The sequence below is a fragment of the Paramormyrops kingsleyae genome, chromosome 25 (assembly GCF_048594095.1).
Source record: "Paramormyrops kingsleyae isolate MSU_618 chromosome 25, PKINGS_0.4, whole genome shotgun sequence".
Classification (NCBI taxonomy): Eukaryota; Metazoa; Chordata; class Actinopteri; order Osteoglossiformes; family Mormyridae; genus Paramormyrops; species Paramormyrops kingsleyae.
Window position 1 is genome coordinate 26,086,585 of NC_132821.1, and position 19,698 is coordinate 26,106,282.

The 19,698-nt window shown below is 42.3% G+C and overlaps 1 protein-coding gene across 6 annotated transcripts in view; it reads right to left on the reverse strand.

The window, feature by feature from the left end:
• Positions 1–19,698, reverse strand: part of LOC111837384 (follistatin-related protein 5) — a 110,339-nt gene that overhangs the window by 70,243 nt on the left and 20,398 nt on the right. For all 6 annotated transcript variants that reach the window (XM_072707019.1, XM_072707021.1, XM_072707020.1 and 3 more), the window contains 2 exons: positions 8,149–8,287; positions 2,340–2,373 (listed from right to left, as the gene is read on the reverse strand). In XM_072707019.1, the coding sequence (XP_072563120.1) occupies positions 2,340–2,373; positions 8,149–8,283 (169 nt within the window). In that variant the 5' untranslated portion in view covers positions 8,284–8,287. The remainder of the gene's footprint in view (positions 1–2,339; positions 2,374–8,148; positions 8,288–19,698) is intronic.

The following is a 19,698-nucleotide window of genomic DNA, read 5'->3' on the forward strand; positions in this document are numbered from 1 at the left end:
CACAATATAGATTGCAGTTATGCAAAATTTATATGAAAGCTAAAGTTATAAACAGACGTTAAGACTTAATCGGCTGTTGCTTTAATGCAGTATAGAATTAAACAGTAACACGGCGGTTTATAACCTAACCGTGCGCGTGTAACGATGGCGCTTAGCCTGAATCGAAATCATCGTTGTTTAATCTTCTTATCATAAAATCCTTTATCGCTGCAGAGAAGTTAATACTGTATGAGGTACCCCCTCCCGATCCTTCTATCTCAAATCTAAAAACCCCACAGGTGTTTTCTTTGATGTGAATGTAAAATGGGGACAGGTACTTTATACTTTCCAAAAAGTAACTGGGACATGAGCAAAGCAAAATGAAAGAACTGCAAGTCATTTGCTTGTCGCGTGTTGTGAAAGTGCTCGTTTGTGCTCTCCATATTTAATATAATAATTCAAACAAACAAATAAATAAACAAATGCTAACCTTTTATATAATCCGCAGCAGTGTGGGGCCTTTGTGATTTGGGGATACCCTGTTGTCTCACACACTACATTAAATATTTAAATGCCTTCTTTGCGAAAGAGTTGCTGAGGCAGCATGTTCTGAAACATCCAGGGGCCCACACTGACTTTTTCACTGGGGCCCCAGCAACAACGAATCTGCTCCAGCATACATACAAAGTATGCGATTTATGTGATTTCACATTCTTTACTGGTCCTTAAAGAAAAACATGGAAGAATCCTGACACACCTATGCAGCGATGATATGACAGCGGAATTTGAGCGGTGTGTCAGTTTCCGGATTCGACACAGTCTTGGCTCACGGGTTGGTCGGTAACGGTCTCTTTGGATAGACGGTGATCCCTGGCGTCCACCTGAATGATCCGGTGTGAAGACGAGCCAGAGGCTAAGCTGAATGATAAGGTGATGGGAGCGGATTAAAACATGAACTGAAGCCCAAAACTTTCTGCCAAAGGGGAGTTTATAAGGCCGTCGTGAGGCTGCCATAAATCTGAGCCCCCGAGCCGGACTGGACCGAATTCTCTGTTTACCCTCCGTTGCTCGTTCGATCCAGTCATTCCTTTTTTCTCTGCGAAAGCAGTTTTAATTGCTTATATGTAGCAGGTCATTTTGCGGTTTGTAGCTTTCACTGCAACTGTGATCTCGCTACCGCAAACCTCAGTCTAGCTGGTCAGCAATTTATGCATGCATCTATAAGCATTACGGGTAATCTGATTTTGTCTGCATAATCCCTGCGCAAAAAAACATAATTCCCTTCTGAGTATTCTGTGCCATAACATGAGAAATCTGGGACTGTCAAAATAACATTAATATTTTGCATTCCTATGATTCACCTAGCTTCTATAGAAGAGTACTTGGGCAAAGAGATTCACCACTTCAGTGCAAATGCATTCAATTGTCACAATCTATACACTGCTTTCATAATAAATTGGAAACAGGAGAATCAATACTTTAGAGACCAAAACCCTGCAAGGAATTTTATTTTAATTGGTACTGAGGAATCCTTCCTAATGCTCTTTTCAGCACCACTTTGGTGTTGTAATATATAAAGACCTTTAGCACTGTTGAGGTTTTGAGACCAATGATTTTCCCCAGGTTTAAGTGGGTAATAATGCATTTGTCAATCAGCAGAATCCAAAGCCAAGGATCAGATAGGTCATGCTGTTTACTAAGAGAACGCATCAACCGCACGGCTCAATTAACTTGACCTCTGGGTCAAAATGCGTCTGCATGCAGACAAATAGCTGATAAGATGTTAAGGTGTTCTAGCTGCTAATCTTCAAATCTGCCTGAGTGAACATCCGTTCTGTCACTGTTAGAAGCAAACCCACTGACTGATTACGAGAATACAGCATTGCGTGTGTGGTTTTATGCCATATAAACAGCCCTTGCTGTGGTTTGTGTCTCCAACAGATATTCACACTTTATGGAAATGCAGGTGTAAGCTTTTACGTTTGGATTTGGCTTTATTGCCAGTGAGTTTTCCATGTTGCGGGTCTGGTATTTAAGCCACACCCCTGACCAACGAAAAGGCAGGAATTTGCCACTTCGCTCTGAGCCGAGGTTTGCCATCACAATGAGCAAAGGCGGGCGCTGGACAGGCTGTGTCTCAAACAGTCTTACGCAGCATCCCAGAATGGGTCACGCGCTAGTATTTATAGTAAGTGGTATTTATAGTAATGCTTGTCTAAAAAGAGAAAGTTTTTTTTTTTTTTAAAGACAGTATGATGAATAATCATAAATGTTGCCATCAAGGAAATCCATAGCATTGGTGGAGCAAATTCAGAAACACACAAAAAGTAAATTATGAATATAATTAAATAAAAGCCTACCTTTTATTTGCAGTCCCTCTGGACTTCCTTCCTGCTGGAAAGGAAAAATAAAAGTGAGTCACTCATGGTCAGTGGATTTCTTTTATATACTTCCAGTGTAACTGTAATGGTGCGAGGCTCTAATCTATAATAAAACCATTCATTTAACCAATAAAACCATCCAAAACTATTCATAATTTTTCAAGTGATCAAACGAGTTTTTATAACTGTATATTATATATTTATAATCCATTGTGATTCAAGCAATGCAGAATATAATACATATGTGATATACATATTTATGTATCATATATACAAATATATACATAATAACGTTAGCTACAACATTGTAGTATGTAGGAAGTCCAGTGTCCGGCACCGTGCATTTTTGCTGACATCCGAGAGAGAGGAATGCGTGCAGGGATGGTCCCATAGTGCAGAGGCTTGCATTAAGCTTGGATGACAAATTCGCTGGCCTACACCTGCTGGGAGCTGCTTCAGAATCACTTCTTCAGCAGGAAAACGCGATAGGAGGTGATGAATCAGTATAGACGTCTTTACAGAGGTACCACAGTGAACACGCTGCATAAAGCCAAAGGCTGTGCTGAGGGCTTGTTTATATCTAGGCATCATTTCTCATTTTTATTATGATTTGGTCGGGGACTAACCAATAATAGATGTCCCCCCCCTCTTCCAGAGGTCCTGATACATTTTGGGCTCCATTAAATTGGGCCCCCAACCCAGAGTACTCCAACTATGTTCCAAATTTTTTAGGGCCCCTGTGGCTTAAATTGTCTTTACTTTCCCCTAATTAATAATAATAATAACCAATCCTTTAACGTCCCTGTGGGGAAATTCTTTTTACACCCAGAGAACTGGGGGGTTAGGGGCCTTGCTCAGGGACTGGCAGATATGCTGAGGTTGGGTTTGAACCAGCAACCTTGTGACTACACACAAAGGCTTAGCCCACTGAGCCACACACTTCCCATTACACCCCCCCCCCCCCCAAAAAAAAAGAAAAAAAACCCCAAAGGAGTGCAGGTAGCTGCAGTCAAACTCTGAAGTGTCATGTGACCCATATTCTGCTCCCTTTCCTACTCTTCTCGCAGCTTTCGACTGAAACCGTTAGCGTGTCGAAAGCTCATCCGAGCTCCAAATGTTCCCCTCTGAACTAACCTGACACGAAGCTAAAGACGGACGCGGGGAGCAGCGACTGACTGAAGGTTTTTTAAGTTCCAGCCATTCCGTGGCCCGATGCGTCAAAGCGAACCTGGAGATAGACGGAGAAGTTTCATCTGAGCAAAATAATAGAAAAATCTCTACTCTAGTGCGCTAGCTATAAATGTTATGCTAATAAGCAAAAGAAAAGGGGGAAAAAATGATATGGAACATGACAAAAATTATAAAGCAGTTCATCCTTCTATTTGTCAGTTTTAGCTGTAGAGACGGAGTGTCGGTTTACAGTGGTTCAATCCCCCCCCCCCCCCTGAGTTGAGACGACCTCAACGCGCTCTCGGGGGATTGGAGCACCCAGCTGCGTGACAGCCAATCATCTGCCTGATGACAGGACCTGACTGGCAGCTTCTATCTTCATCTTATCTACAAATCCCAGGGACCTCATTTCACTGAACCTCGCCTTCCAATCCGGAACTAGGAAAGCAGTCCGTCCATTTATCCCGTTTTAATCAGGCGTCACCTTGAATGCCAAGAGACACCCCCCCCCCCTTACCACTTTGATTTCCAGAACAATGGGAGCAGTCTTTGAGTGACAACATCAGGGAAGATGTCTGTGGAAGCCCCCCCGCTGAGGACGGTATGATTTATTTCCCTGGGTAAATAAGTTTCCCAGGTGAGTACCGCTGTCGCGCTTCTGAATCACGCCGCAGAACAACATCTTCTCCAATCTACCAGGTTCTCTCAGGCTCCCTGCTTCCGTTCATTGTGTCAGGAGTTACGTCTGTGTCTTCCTCCCGCGTGGCTGTCAGGACCCTCGGACAAAGTAGCGTTTAGCGCGTTCGCCGCTCAAAGACGCCGCCGCCCCATGTCTTGTGTTGGTGCGTCAACCAGCACAATGAATTCTTTACGATCCTCGCTAAAAAATAAAAACAGCACTCCAGTTGTGTCTGTACGGGCAGCTATGGGAAGGCGGACGACTACTGGCGTTGAAAATAACTCCCACTACATATTTTCAACAATAAATATAATAAATCATTATCACGATGATGCTTTATTTGTCATTTACACAAGAACGAGTACATTTGAATGCTTCTTTTTAATATACTGCATTCCTTTGAGATTTACACACACATAATATACAGTTAATGGGTGAAGCCTGAGGTCAGGCCATTTATCCAGTGCAGAGGTGGGTAGTCCAGGTCCAGAATGTAAAAATCCAGACCAAGATTTTGTTTCAACCAACCAGTTGGGTACTGTGACTGTGAACTGGTTGGTTGAAACAAAATCTTGGTCTGGGTTTTTACTTTATGGACCAGAACTTTCCACTTCTGGTCTTGATTACCTAGAGCAGGGGTCTCCAACTCCGGTCCTGGAGAGCTACTATCCAGTAGGATTTCTGTCCCACTTGGCTTCTGATGAGCCACACCTGTTCCTGGTATTTACCTGAGAACAGGTGTGGCTCATCAGAAGCCAAGTGGGACAGAAATCCTACTGGATAGTAGCTCTCCAGGACCGGAGTTGGAGACCCCTGACCTAGAGCATTAACCTAGAGAGGTTAAGGGCCTTGCTTAAGGGCTCGAACTGTTAACTTTCTGGTCACAAGCACAGTGGCAAATTATGAGCAGCATTTGCTCATAATTTAAGGTCATGAATGTGAGCCTGCACCCTGTGATGGACCGGTGCCCCATCCACAGTCTTCCCCACCCTCCTGCATGCTGCCTGGAATAGATCCCAGCCCCCACCTGCCCATACTCCTAACCTTGACTGGAATAAATGACTGGAAACAAAGTACGAGTCTTATCCATACATTTTGTGTATTTAACCAGTAGCGATGCATTGTCTAATGTAGTCAGCATGAAAAAACAACAACAACAAACCACCTGCTTAAACTGATCGAGTGCAACGGAGGTCTTAATCAGAGCTGAGGCCAATGCCGCCTCTTTGGCGGGTCTTGGGAGATTCTCTGGCTGACAATCCTCTTCGGTTGTCATCGCCTGCGATGTACGCCTCATCGAAGCGCGCCCAGTGTCTTCACAGCTGCACCTCACTGCCTCCAGCCCTGTAGCACTGGACCCACAGACAGATGCTGCCGTGCAGAGTAAGCATTTTGCATGCAGGGCTGAGCGCACGGTGCATGAGGCTCATATTTCTTCCCTTGTGCTTCATGGGCATTCAGGCTCTTGTTTCGTCGAAAAGTAAACCTCGTTTCTCCACACTCTCAGCATCTCCACTTCCCCTCCATTCCATGTGTCTGCAGCTTCTGGCACTTGTGATTACTCGCCATGTACGGTCAATGATATCTCCTGTGGCTTTTAACATCTAATGCTAGACTTTGTCACTGGCATGACTGTATTTGTACCTATCGCAGAAATACTAACCAGGGGCACGTTTTCCAAATGGTCCCGATAGCAACTTACATAGTTGGAATCACTGAGTTGCATGTTTCCAACTATGCTTTTGGGAAACATATCCCAGGATTTGCATAGTTAATACAAAAGTCTGTGGTCTCTGAGTTTTATAAACAATTCAAGAAATGGCTAGCTGTCACTTAATACATTCATGGAACTTATTTTGAATACTAGGAGACCTAGATGGGGTGTATTCCACAAAGCAAGATTTCCCAGTTAGCTGGATAACTTAAGCTAAACATGCAAGCTGTCCAATAGGAGGCGAGATCAGTGACATTCCTATTACACAATCCTTACATTTGGCTTAAGTTATCTGGCTAACGAAAAAATCCAGTTTTAGAAATATCCCCTCACTTTAATTCCAGTCGTTTGTTTTCATCAAGGATGAGCTACAACGCCAAATTCATTTCATTTCACCCAGCACTTTCATCCAAAGCATTACACGATCATTACAATTTATGTGCACTCTCTGGAATTCAGACCCATGACCTTTGCGTTGTTAGCATAACGGTCTATGTGTTGAGCTACAGGACCTCCCCACAGTGAAATTGGATAATAAAGTGAGACACAGTCCCTATCCTACAATCAACATGTTTCATATTCCTTTAATTAGTATTGGATTGTCATAAATTAATGTTCACCTAAAAAAGCTGAAAGCCGTACAATGGATGCTTGTTTAATATTCAAAGGCAGCACTTAAAATGACTGTTTATTGGCTGACTACACAAGGAATTAAAGGTGACCTCAGTATATTAATGTGCGGCCTGTCGAGTCTTTCCACTGGCTGGCTGCAGAGCAGTACACTTAAACCTCATTTGTCTTCATCAGGAGTCCACAAGACTAGGATTCATTTTAGCTTCACAAAGTAAGCTAAAAAATGCTCAACACCTAAGCTCCAGGATTCAAAGGCGATGTACCTGGAAGGTATAAATGACTCACGCAGCCTCAGAAAAGACTACAAGCCAGTCTGAGGGGTGGATGGAAACGTGCTTTAATGAGAACAACCCTGTTGCTTAACTCAGTTTGACTGAAAAGCTATTTGGAAAATTAGATTTTCTCAACAATATCTTGGAAGGACAATGGCCTCAACTCCTAACGGCATTCCCTCTGCAAATGTCGAATAGATAATTCATCAAAGGTGTTTTCCCAATAAAGCCGTCTTAATTAAAGCATCGTTCCTTTTTGCCTTTAATTTTTCTACCAGCCCGACGTGAATTTCTCATTTGGTGTGAAAAATCTTTGCCTGATGTGCTTGCGTAGGTTTATTACACACCATCTGTCTCACTTTGTGATGTAAATACACTCAGTGTTGGAGTTAATGTCGCTGCCGTGGTTACATCTGCAAATCATGTATCTACAACTGGGAGTTGTGTCAGGTATCAGTAGTGGTGCTATGGTGCTGTCACTGGTTCTGGAGGACTTGCCAGGCTTTTAGCCAAAGCACTTGCTCAGTGTCCGAGATCCCTCAGCAGCGTTGCCAACTTTGGTCAGCAGGCTGGGCCCGAGATTTTCAATTCCAGAACAAGTCCGCACACACGTGCACGCGCATTTACACGTACGCCACAGTTTTATTACCTTGTAAATAGTCTGTAGGGATTGTGAACTATCCACCGCTTTTGATGTAGCTAATTTTAGGTTTATAATGGAATAATATAGATTCGATATGTTTTCTTGCGTGCACGAGGGAGCCTGAAAGCGTGAATGTCACGCCAGATGCGGGAAAGTTGAGAACCTTGTCACATTCCCATAAAGCTTTTCGTTTCCCTGATTTCAGTAGCTGTGTCTGGCTGTCTAATCGCTCTTTTTGTCTTATAGAACAGTCCTTTCAGAAAATGGGCTTCATTACCCCTGCTTTATGTTCCTTTGATTTACAAAAACATCGCTGGCACCCTGATTAAGTTTCCGAGCTGCTCCGGGAGTTTGGGCAAAGCGCGGCCCCCTGACGTCCAAGTATTTAACAGCGTTACATTACAACGGCAGCTGCTTCCGATCCACTTTGCATGCAAGCGCGGCTCCCCGACCGCATTAACCTTGGTCCCTTGTGTGCCGCGTCCATCCGATTCTGGGCACGGCGCTCGGGTCGGCAGAGGCGCAGACGGGGATGCGAGCAGAAGCGGAGCCGCTTTACTCCGTAACAATTATCGGTGTTATTTGTAAACCGAATTCCCCTCGCGCTCGGGACAGCCGCGGAGGAGCTCGGAACGGGGGTGGGGTGGGGTGGGGTGGGGGGGGGGTGCAATCGATACCTTATGCCGGAGCCTCACTAGTGGCTGGTTGCCTTTCAACCCATATCCGTCTTCGCTTGGTCTCCCCTTGGTGCCCAGAAACAAGACTCCCAGCAAAGACAGCGCTCTCCACCATACGTGTGCCCTCATTGGCATTTCCCTGCAAATAAAAGAGCAAATGGTAAATCATTAGATATTGTTCGGGCGACCACACACTGGCAAACATCATCTCTAAACAGTGTCGTGTCCGTAAGTTAATGACGCCCATTGCAACTGCAGCCTATCAGGCTGGCGTTAAAGCTAATGATTTCAATAACACTGGGAGAGAATTGCGTTGAAAATCCGTTTAAATCGAATACGTGGCGTCATAGAACAAAAGCAGCAATGTAAACAACAACAGCAAATAATTTGCTTTGTGTGAAATAACATCGTAATTTAGCCCATGAGGGCTATTATGTTCTCAGAGTGTGTAACAGCCCTGGACCGCTTCAAAATCATCATCAGTGCCCTCTAATCACTTTATCTGGAGTGTTTTTGGCCTGTAGGAAATAAAAAAAATGCACAACCCATTTCAATGTAATGCTGCACCAACTGGCTAAATTAAATAAGACTGGTAAGAATCCATAAAAGCGGAATGCTGTAAAACTCCAGCTACCGCTTAATTATTGTGGGTAACTATCCCTTTCCAATTACCACAATGAAGACTGACGAATGTAATGTCACTGACTGCCTACAATGTTTTCGAAAGCGTAACAGTAAACGCAAACAGAATTGAGACATATCAAGTCGCGTAAGTTTCCAGTTTCTGTTTCTGAGGGCGGTTTTTGTCCCTATAAGCTCCCGGTATTTTTCCTTGTGCCTGTCACTTGTAGAGCTTTCACCTTGCACTTCCTGTGGTGTAGAATCACGGCATGGTGCCTTCCCCGAGCTACCAGCAGGGGTCAAGGTCACATGCTAATAATCTATGGCTTCAGAATACAGCTCAAAGCTCTCTATGTCACCACTGGCAGACGAGGCAGCTGTCATGCACTCCTGGGTCTTACCTCCTTCGCCAGTCTTTGTTTCTAGTCTATATTTTGTCATGTAATACTATATCATGTCATTATCACCTTCCATCTTTCACACATCATCTGTATAGATTGTGCTTTAGTATTTGTGCACTCACCTCAAATATGATGTAAAAAATAGTATTAAAGACGTCCATTCTCTTTCAATGCATAATAAATTGTGAATATACTTATTATTAATAGATACATAAAGCCAAATTCAGTGCTAGATTCTGAAACCATTGCTGGTCATTGCATATGAAACATCTACTGTAAAATATTCCTCTTTCAAATCATATTTTTCTAATTGCTATCTTTTGTGTCTATCTTGAGGGGAAAATCTGAATAGTCAAAACCAAAACAATCATGGCTCCGTTTTAAAGTAGTACTGCTCATTTTGTTAGAATTCTAATTTTATTTTAATGTGAAAATGCACTTCAAGGATGTGCATTACTAAGGAATAACATCTGATGGAATAAAAAAAAAACTAACAAAAACAATGAAATAGTGTGATTAGGCTGATACAATTCAATTTCCATTTTCTTTTTTTGCATGAATATTAAGTAGTATGAAAATAGTATGCACCTTTACAGCTTCCGTATGACATATTTGGGTATACGTTACAAATGACCAGTGTCACACTGGTATAAGTTATAGTTTAATTACAACATTATATGTGTAAAGGAAAAACTTTGAACAATGAAACACTGCTCTTTTAATGCATCTTCAAGATACAGTCCAGGGACTGGATATGATTAGTGCATCAATATTCATTTGGTTTTTTTGCCTCTAGTTGTAACGATTGAGCAGGGAGTGTACAGTGACATATACCTCATGTGAAGCTTGATTGATTACAGCAGCAACAACAATAACAGTGATAGAATAATAACAAAAAGAGCCACAATAATAATAACGGTAAGACTTAGTGATACACTCTCTGGCTGTTGCCTTTTGTTTTGTCTATTGTTTATTGTATATTGATACAATATATTGATATCAATATTGTATATTGATAGCTGTACCATCACAGAATGTCACCGTCTCCGTCACAATCCCAGGGGACCACAGAACGCGGTTACATCCTTCTCAAGGTCCGCTGCCCGTCAAGAGCTGCCTTCCGTCTGTTTCAGCTACTCAGTCGCTTACAGGCCGTAATCAGGGACGATAATGATTTATGGCCGTTAACGGCAGAGCCCGTGGTCAACGCAGCCCCTCCATCTTCCCAAAATGCATTTGTTAATAAAATATGAGCTTGTCAGCAATACCCACTATAGCTAGTCATATGCACGTAATAGATTTATGGATTGAGAATATATAATGAATATTATGGATTATAGGAAGAGTATATTTACATTGTAACGTGACATGTTAGCTGTATCTCATAATATACAGTAATTACCTATGTGTTAGGCTGTGCTGAATTACACCGATAGTGACACGAAAATGGGCAAATGTCTCGAGCTACATGTTTAACTGTCAAAAGTGCTGCATGATTTTTTTTTCCCCCCTGTTTTTTTCAGTGCCGTAGGGATGATTGAGACTTTGAAGAGCCTGTCTGCGTGGGCAGATGCAGTTAGTATCTGAATGCACTAGACTAACATATCTGACTGTGCAAGGAAGGTCCTGAAGCCCACAGTTAGTGGAAAGTACCATGCACTGTCAGTCACGGCTGAGTTTAACCCCAACGGAACCAAAGACTGGTAACAGCAGCCAGTGATTGACAACCCCAATACTCTCGTTATTACCTGACTTGGTAGGTGAAAAAAACGCACAACCCTACTGTATACTGTGTTCGATCGAGAAAAAACAGACTGCACCTCCTGAAAATTTCTTTGGCATTTTAAACTTTTTGCCCACAAAAATACGCCCATATCTAAACATTTCCTCCTATCTGGCCTATTCTGTTCTCATTGTTACCATAGCCCGGGCAACATCTTCTACTTTGAAAGAACTCGCTGTCATTTCTTGCATAATTATCCAAGATGCTATTTCTTTCTTCTTCTTTCAGACCCTCCACGTTTCATAATGATGGTTTGCGTCGTTCCAAAATAGCTCAGGTTTGAATAAACTGCATACGTCACAAAATATAGAGTTGAGGCCCATAAAGTACATAACACACGTAGACTGCAGAAAAGAAATGCCACATCGCCACAATTTCTGTTTACCTTCCCTTTACAAGCCATATTTTCTCCCCACACGAGCCATTGTCGACACGTCTCATTTTGTTCGGTTAGAATAACATTGGTCAAAACACACTACAGTAGAGACTTCATTTAACATTGCGTTAAAACTAAGCAGCCCTCAAGTAAATGGCAGAACTGATTGCGGCACTATGATTAAACTTGAGTCTCAGTGGGGAACCAGCCATTGTGCCTCAATTGCCTGGCAGACAACCTTTTAAGAGCGACTTCTGCTTAGTCAAAGTCCCATCGCTACGTAAAATAGACGGTGTCCTGATGAATCGCTTATAAGTAATGATACAACTGGGCCAACGAATCCGATTCCCATCCCATAGATTCAAATCAGATTTTCCATTTTCAGACTTTACTTCGGGGAACTACCGCTATCCATATACGCGAGTAAATGAGTCATTTACAGAAGCTCAAATATCCCAGATTCATCGCCAACTGACAGCGCGATAGCTGTAGATTCCATGAATCCCCTTCCCGACCCATTTTTCATGAACCAGGTAGTGGTGAGCACTGGTGCTCCCAAATGCTCTCTCTTTGCAAATACAGTCAGACCTTCGGACAGGTTAGGTTCCGGAACCCATCGTGAATGAGGAGGATTCGTGGATGTTTGGTAGTCACTAAAAATGGTAATATGTGCTTATTTCTATAGTTTAAACCCTAAATATGACCCCAGTCATGCTCCCAAAACACTTTAATTTCATTTAAAAGTTAGCTTAATACATTACCTTTAAAAAAGACAAATGTTTGATGTAAAAATAGAGTTCAGTATCGCCTAATGGATGTCATACTCGCACATTTACAGTACAGTATATAATGTTACCCCTACTAATTCATAGAACACGGGATTGGCTGCCGTTTTCTTTTGCATTTGCAGTAAGGTAAAATGAGTAAATGAACGGGACTGTAAACTTATTGACAAAAGTCATATACGTAACCAAGGTACAATTCAATGAAACACTTAAAGGAAACACGTACATGTAATTTCTGCGGATCTGTGAATACGCGAATCACGAAGCGCGAATGCACGAGGGCTGACTGTAGAGCAGGGGTCACCAACATGGTGCCCGCGGGCACCACGATGCCCCAAACGACCACATGAGTTGCCCACAGACCTGTTCTAAAAATAGCACAACTCACCAGTGAGCAGCGTCTAAAATTTAATTTTATCCTGTTGCTATTCTTCTTTAATCACATTTGCATTTATATAGATTTGAAAATGACCATGTCTAAAAAAATGCATTTAAAACATGTTTATTATACATGAAGTTTGGATAAGTTTAGGAGGGCGTTTCAAACTGGTAGCCCTTCGTATGGCTCAGTACCCGAGAAGTAGCTCTCAGTTTCAAAAAGGTTGGTGACCCCTGATATACAGGCTTCTTGCAAAATAGAGATGTCTGGTGTTTAGATATGCAGTAATTGTTTATGACCTCATAGCAACACAAATTCACAAGAAGTGGCCTGAATGGAAAACAAAAAAAAAACACCCATAATGATCAATATGAGCCCTGAAAATTTTCTGTTTTGTATAGAAGCAACACCCCCCCCCCAAACCATGCTAAATATTCAAGCCAAAAACATTGTTTTGATATGAGGTTTTAGTAACTGGTAGATACTCAATTCAAAAGCAGGTATTTCAGCGAGGAGGAGATTAAGTGTGTCCAATGTTCATCCTGGTCACATGACCTAAATCCAGAGGGCCATGTGTGCCAGTTAAAAGGATGATAGTCAGACATGAGACAAATCTGACTGAGAGAACAGAAACAGATATCTGCCTCGCATTATGAAGGATGGCAAGTGTAAAATATCAACCTGGCAGTGTTAGACTACAAAAAATATGGGTTGTATTTTCCCTTGATGTCTTGCTCTCAGAATACAAGGTAGAATGATTACTTTAGTGTATTGTAAATACAGATAATTTTATTAGAACTGGGAGCACAATAAAGAACAGATCTATATATTCAAAGAGCAAGACATGGAATTTACGAGCACAGAACTTCCGAATTCCAGAACCATAATAAAAATGTCAGCCATTTGTTGGTGCGCACAAAGCATGCAGCGGCGCTCAAGCGCCACAGAAGACGAGGATGCATATTAAATTCCCGTTAACCCCTCAGCTTCTGTGATTACGGGACGTGACGGCAAATGCTCACTGCAGACAAGCACCCTTCAAAATGGCTGGGAACAATTTAGTGTATGTTGGGATTTAATTAGCACGAATTAGCGCCAGAGCGAGCTCGCTATCAGAACAATGGTGAACAGAACTCCAGGCTGGGAAAAAGGTGGTGACAACAGAAGATGGGGTTTCGAACTTCTTAATTGTGACTTTCGTGCCAGACTAACCTAAAGGTCCCAATGCGGCCGAGCCCAAAACATACCAAATTAATTTGGTCTTGAGGTAAATTGTGCGTGTACCATCCAAGTTATAATCACTGCTGAATGTTATACTTTTTTGCTATAATTATGACTGAACGTTATACTCATTTGCAACATTCTGTTGGCTGTAGGAAGTAATTCTAGAACTTATGATTTATATGTTAGTCTAGTGCATATTACCGGATCAGTGTCGATCGCTGTAACGAAACATTCTACATCTCGTGTCTCTGCGATCGGAAGTGACAGATCGGTGCCCTCACGCCACGTGACACGGGCTAATGTACTAGGAGTTTTGAACTTTTTTGTTTCTGTAAAGTTATCAAAAAAACCAAATATCTGCAATGATAAACAGCAGGTAGAGAAAATGATGGGGACGGAAAATATGAAGCACGAATAATTTACATTCGCACCTCTGCGGTCCGTTTTTATCAAATGGAGACATTTTAGCATCATATTTACAACGTCAGAGATTGAGATGAAACTACTGTTTTCGAAACATACTTCTATTTCTGGTCAGCTCTGCTCTGTTGCCTCACACTTCCAGGGTTGTGGGTTCGAGGCTGCACCCTGGCTCTGTGTGTGGAGTTTGCATGTTATTCCCATGTCATTGTGAGGATCTGGGTTCCCCGGTTTCCCCCTAGAGCGGGCACGTGCCAGGAGGGTAGGGGTACCTGAACGCCTGCCCCTTTTTGCCTGACCGATTGAAAATGCCCCTATTCTACAACCGACGGCCAGGTGGCAAAATTTGCCCTAAGCCACATGCCCCCCCCATGCCGAGTTGGACTGAGTAGTCACATGGGTGTGAATGAGTGCATGACTGGTCTGCAGTGTGATGGGATGGCGCCCCATCCTGGGCTATTCCCTACCTTGTGCCTGTAGCTTCCTGGATGTTGTGTATATATGTGCTTTGCAATAGACTGACGTCCCATCCAGGGTGGGCTCCTATTCTCCCTGGGATGAGCTCCAGAATCATCTCCGATTCTGACAGGCTGACAGAAAATGCATGACCTTTCCTTTCTAGAACACTTCCTATAACACATAATTCTAGTCAATAGAAAACCAAGAGTGTCACACCTGCTAATTATTCATGCTTACTCTCTAGGATGAAAAATGGCCCATTACTGCATATCTGTTCCACAGGCTTCACTTACACCTGGAATACTGCCACACCCCCTTGGATCATTCCACTGGAACTTGATCTCCTACCAATTATTCAAGCCTCCAGATGAGGCTTTTCCCCTGGCAAGCGCCAACGGTTCCCTCCTCTCCCCAGCTTGGGTGCCAGCGCACCACGGCTGTGCTCAACATTACTCAAGCCTCCCATGTCAGCAGCAAGACCTGCGGCTTTCTGAGGTACCAAGGCAGTAAATAAACATGCCGGAGAAATATCCAGTACTGTGCAGAAGTCTTAGGCAGTCGCGGAAGCTGTTTATCTGCAAAGCGAGTACGTTGCAGTGTTGGACGGTCACTGCAAATACTGGGGTGACTTTAGGAGAGGTTTCGAAATGGCAAAACTAAAACACTTTGACAGGCGTAATATCAAGATCATTTAAACTTCATTGACTGTCTAAGACTTTCGCACAGTATCGGATATGTTTTGCGCGCGTGTGTGTGTGTGTGTGTGTGTATGCACACGCTAGTACGTATGATTAGAGGAAGTGAATACAACAACACACAGGCCCAGAGGATCGATGCTTTTGTTTTTTTAAGGGGGAAAACAATTTTGCATTATCTAATGTTATCAGAGATGTCTCCCCCATTGCTTAAAATGAAATCTGGATGAAATAACGGGATATATTGGGAATACAATTTGGAATTCCAAGTATCTAATATGGATAAAACAGAAAAGGCATATCCTCTACTAGCCTGACGCCTTTTGACCTTCCCTGAATGTTCTTATGCTGCACCTGAATAGTCTTATTAGGTTCTTACTTTGTTGCTAGTTATTATGTAGCTCCTGCTCAATTCTGCTTACACTCATACCTGAGCCTTCATTGGAAGCCTAGTTGACTCCTCGACAGAATGAATGTTTGCGATGTGCTATTTGTCTGACTTATATGTTGCTTTGGACAAAAGTGTCTGCTAAATATGCAAATGTAAATCAATATGGGAAGGAAAATATAGCATCTATGCTAAAACTGCGACACAGATAACATTCTCATCAATTTGTACCCTAAAGTAAGAGGAGTTGGGTAATTCATGAGCAGAGAGTAAAAGTCCAGACCGGGATTTTGTTTCAACCAACCAGCTGATTACTCTGTGACTGTGACTCTTTATGCTCCACTGGTTGGTTTAAACAAAATCATGGTCTGGATTTTTTACTCTCTGGACCTGAATTACCCAACTCTGAAAGTAAGTAAACACTACTATGACACATAGTATGATGACACAACATAGGATGACACATCAATTCTACTCATTTTCTGTAATCATTCACTGTTTATTACTAAAGACCAAAAAAATTAAATGCTGATAGGCCTCAAAAGAACACTGACAATACTTTGACGGTTTTGGTCTTTTATTTACTTCAGCAGGAAACTTTCTGTATGTAGTCCCACTCTTCATAGCATTACTTGTATCTCTTTGGTGGAGCGATATTTCCTGCACAATTGCTCTCGGAAACTGAACACTTTACCACGGTGACCTTTCCAGTGATGTGCACTTGAAAACCTGACCCTCCGCTCGCAACAAGAATAAACATGCTGAATTGAGCAGTTGAGCATTTCTTGGCTTGATGTATTCTAAATTAAGGTGGGAGTCTAATAGGCGACAGGGGACAACTGCTAGATTTAAATGTACACTGCAAATCTATTCCGCAAGCTATTTCTAGACACAGAATTTAGAATGGACGCATAGAGAAGAACATCAGACAGACAAAGACTCTGAATGTCAGATGGACGCACGGACAGGGAGGCAGATTTAGTCAGTGCATCTAATCATATTTCAGTGTCCTGGTGGAGAACTGGGCTAGTGGCCAGGAGGTGAGATACCCACACATATGCTGAGATTTGTAGCATCCTCGAGCCTAGTACAGGACCAAAATGAGGAGTCCAAAAGCAAAGAGACTGAGGAAAAGTGCTCTGGGTCACAGAGATAACAGCGGAAGCTTTGCAAATGGATTAAGTCAAGTCCCAGGTCTTAACTGAACGTCATTTAAATTCATCACCCAGCTTTTCTAATGGTGGGAATGAGTGTTTCTCAGCAAATATGAAGTCAGCTTGGGATGCCTTTCCCAATAACGACGGCTCTGACTCATGCAGCCTCATCGCAGTTGTGCGACAGCGAAGTTAGGTCCGGGTACTGCGATGCAGAGAGGCGTTCTGAAGCCTCGGAGGAAGAGGCCCGATTCTCCCCGCCTGACAGACGTGCCGTTGCCATTCCTCCGCAAACATCACAAAGAGTTTTTGTCTAAGCATGCATTGTTTAGTTCCGTTCCCTGGGTTTATCTTTTCAATAGTCATTTGGAATTTCTCTTTTGAAATCACTTCCTGCACATTCTTCTGAAAAAAAAATATTAACATTAACCATTTGAATATGACAATGATTGCCCTTTAATAATCTGTGATATTAATTGATTAATTGCAGGTAATTAATCACAATATCTGGCACTGTCTGAAAGTGTATTATTGACGATACCTGCCAATTAGCTATCCTGCTTACTGCAATTAATAAACAAGCAAAGAAAGATGGTAACAAAGTAACGAGAATAAAACCAGGAAGTGTTTTATGCCCAAATTAACTAAATGACATGGAAGAGTAACGATCATTGTATTCAGCCAATGCTGAGTTCAGGGGATTGGATTTTGGGTTCAGAACTCTTCACAATGTTCTTTTCGGTTTAACTGCAATGAATCTGTCAACTACCATCTGTTGAACCAACCATTAACTCCCCAGCAGAGCGAGCTGGGGAGTTAGCCATAATGGCAAGGTTAATTCCTGCGGTGAGATATTTACGGCAAAGCTGCACAGACTGCGGAGACAAAACTCTCGCTAAAAGGTTCGACTGGAGAGTGAAAAACAATGGAACTGGGGGAAAAAATGGACCTTTTATGTACTTTCCTGCCACACAGCTCTCCTGTCAAATAACCATGTGACATAAACCTCACATTACAGTGAACTACGACGGTGTGTGTCCAAAATACTGCCAGCTGTGATTTATAAAGTACATGTAGCAAGCATCTTTTGTGTTAGAGCTGTAATTTTCCTTAGAGTGAGCATAGGAGCACCAAAATACCCAGCACACAAATATCTAGAATGAAATCCTCTGTTAAATACAAATTCTTTCTAAGAAATGGGTATGAAGGGAACATAAGAAGGATCTTGTACTTGGCTGTATGATGTTTTTGAAATTGGTTCAAAACCTGGTTCCAAGCATTATTTCAAAGAACAGTACATCACAGTCATGTGACCTGGGAGCCCGGGTTTAAGAGAAGCAGCTCTGTTCACAAAGCCATTGATTTATCACATTCATGACTCATGATTGGTCACATGATAACGACACAACCCACCTCAGTGAGACACGCTGACATCATAAATCAGGCGAATGACACACATCAAAATACTACCAGTACTACTATCTTCCAAAAAATGAACCTACGGTAGGTATATAAATTCTGTGAAGTAGACAAACCGTAAGTTATGCTTAAAACCGCTACAGCCAAGTCTGCAAATTCAACTATGGATGCCATTCTTATCAGTTATGTATAAATTATAATTTCATTTCACCCTGTTTTAATTCAGATGACTAATTATGTCTCATCTCCCGAGAATTATCACCAGAACGCTGTGACAGAACAATTTAACAAAAAATACTACAGGAGAATGATACTGGAATGGATAGCTGCAAATCAGCAAACCGTTTTAACCGTTTAAAAATAACTTTGTCAGGTTTTATAAGTGTTGACCTTTTCATTATATTCATCACAGATGGTGCTCTGTCCAATCCAGCACATTTCAGTGATGAGAACTTCTGTCTATGTGTGCAAGTGTAGACAGATCAGTAGTACATGGCAATAGATTGAGAAATCAATTTCCTTCACCAAGTCGAATTTTTGAAGAATCTGGGGAATTCAGACCCAACTACCCCATTCTGTCCCCTAATTACACGTAAATTGGTATTGACCATATAATTTATCCCTACATTTGCCAGCAAAGCATTATACTTGGCAATTATGAATGCTGGTACAGCAGGTGGACGTGGGTCACCTTCCACCACTGTTTAATGTAGGTGAGATCTCAAAATAAGCCCGTAAAAATCCGAAGGAAAAAGACATGGAAGTCAGAGTTAACTGAGCTTTGCTTAAGACACGCTTTGGGATAATAATTGCTTTATATCGTGTTCAGTTTATCGGGACCCAAACAGTAGCTTTTGATAAAAATGTGTGGAAACCGGTAAGCTGAAGTGCTTCAAAAACGTGAATTTCAGAGCAGCAAAACAGTCACTACAGTGCGCAGTCCCTCGTAGCTGCTGGCTGCGCCCTTTCATTCAGCAAGTAGTAAAACTGAATTAAACTGGAACTGGCAGACTGATCCCCAGTGACTCATTTGTAATCATTTAATATGTTTCTTATATTGAAAATTTTGCATTTTTCGTTATTTTGATTGAGCCTTATAGCGACAGACGCAAGTGCAATACAAGTGAACGGGACACGGAATAATCCGTGTGTGCTGTTCGTGTTTTATGGAGTGTGGCTGGCATATCCTAAAAAAAACAAGCAATAAAGGTCAGAGACTTTGCGGCGATGGAGGAGCGTCCCGGAATCAGCGAAGCGCTTCCCTGCGCTTATTGAACTTTTTATGGACTACAGGGAGTCACTGACCGTATCGGACTCCTGTGGCTACGTAACATAATACGATTCATGGGCAAAACTTGTTAAAGTGGCGACGAAACCAGCTTGCAAAAATAAAGCTTGAAGTCCAGTAGTACTTCAAACGTACCGCGAGCTGCGGACACTATAAGG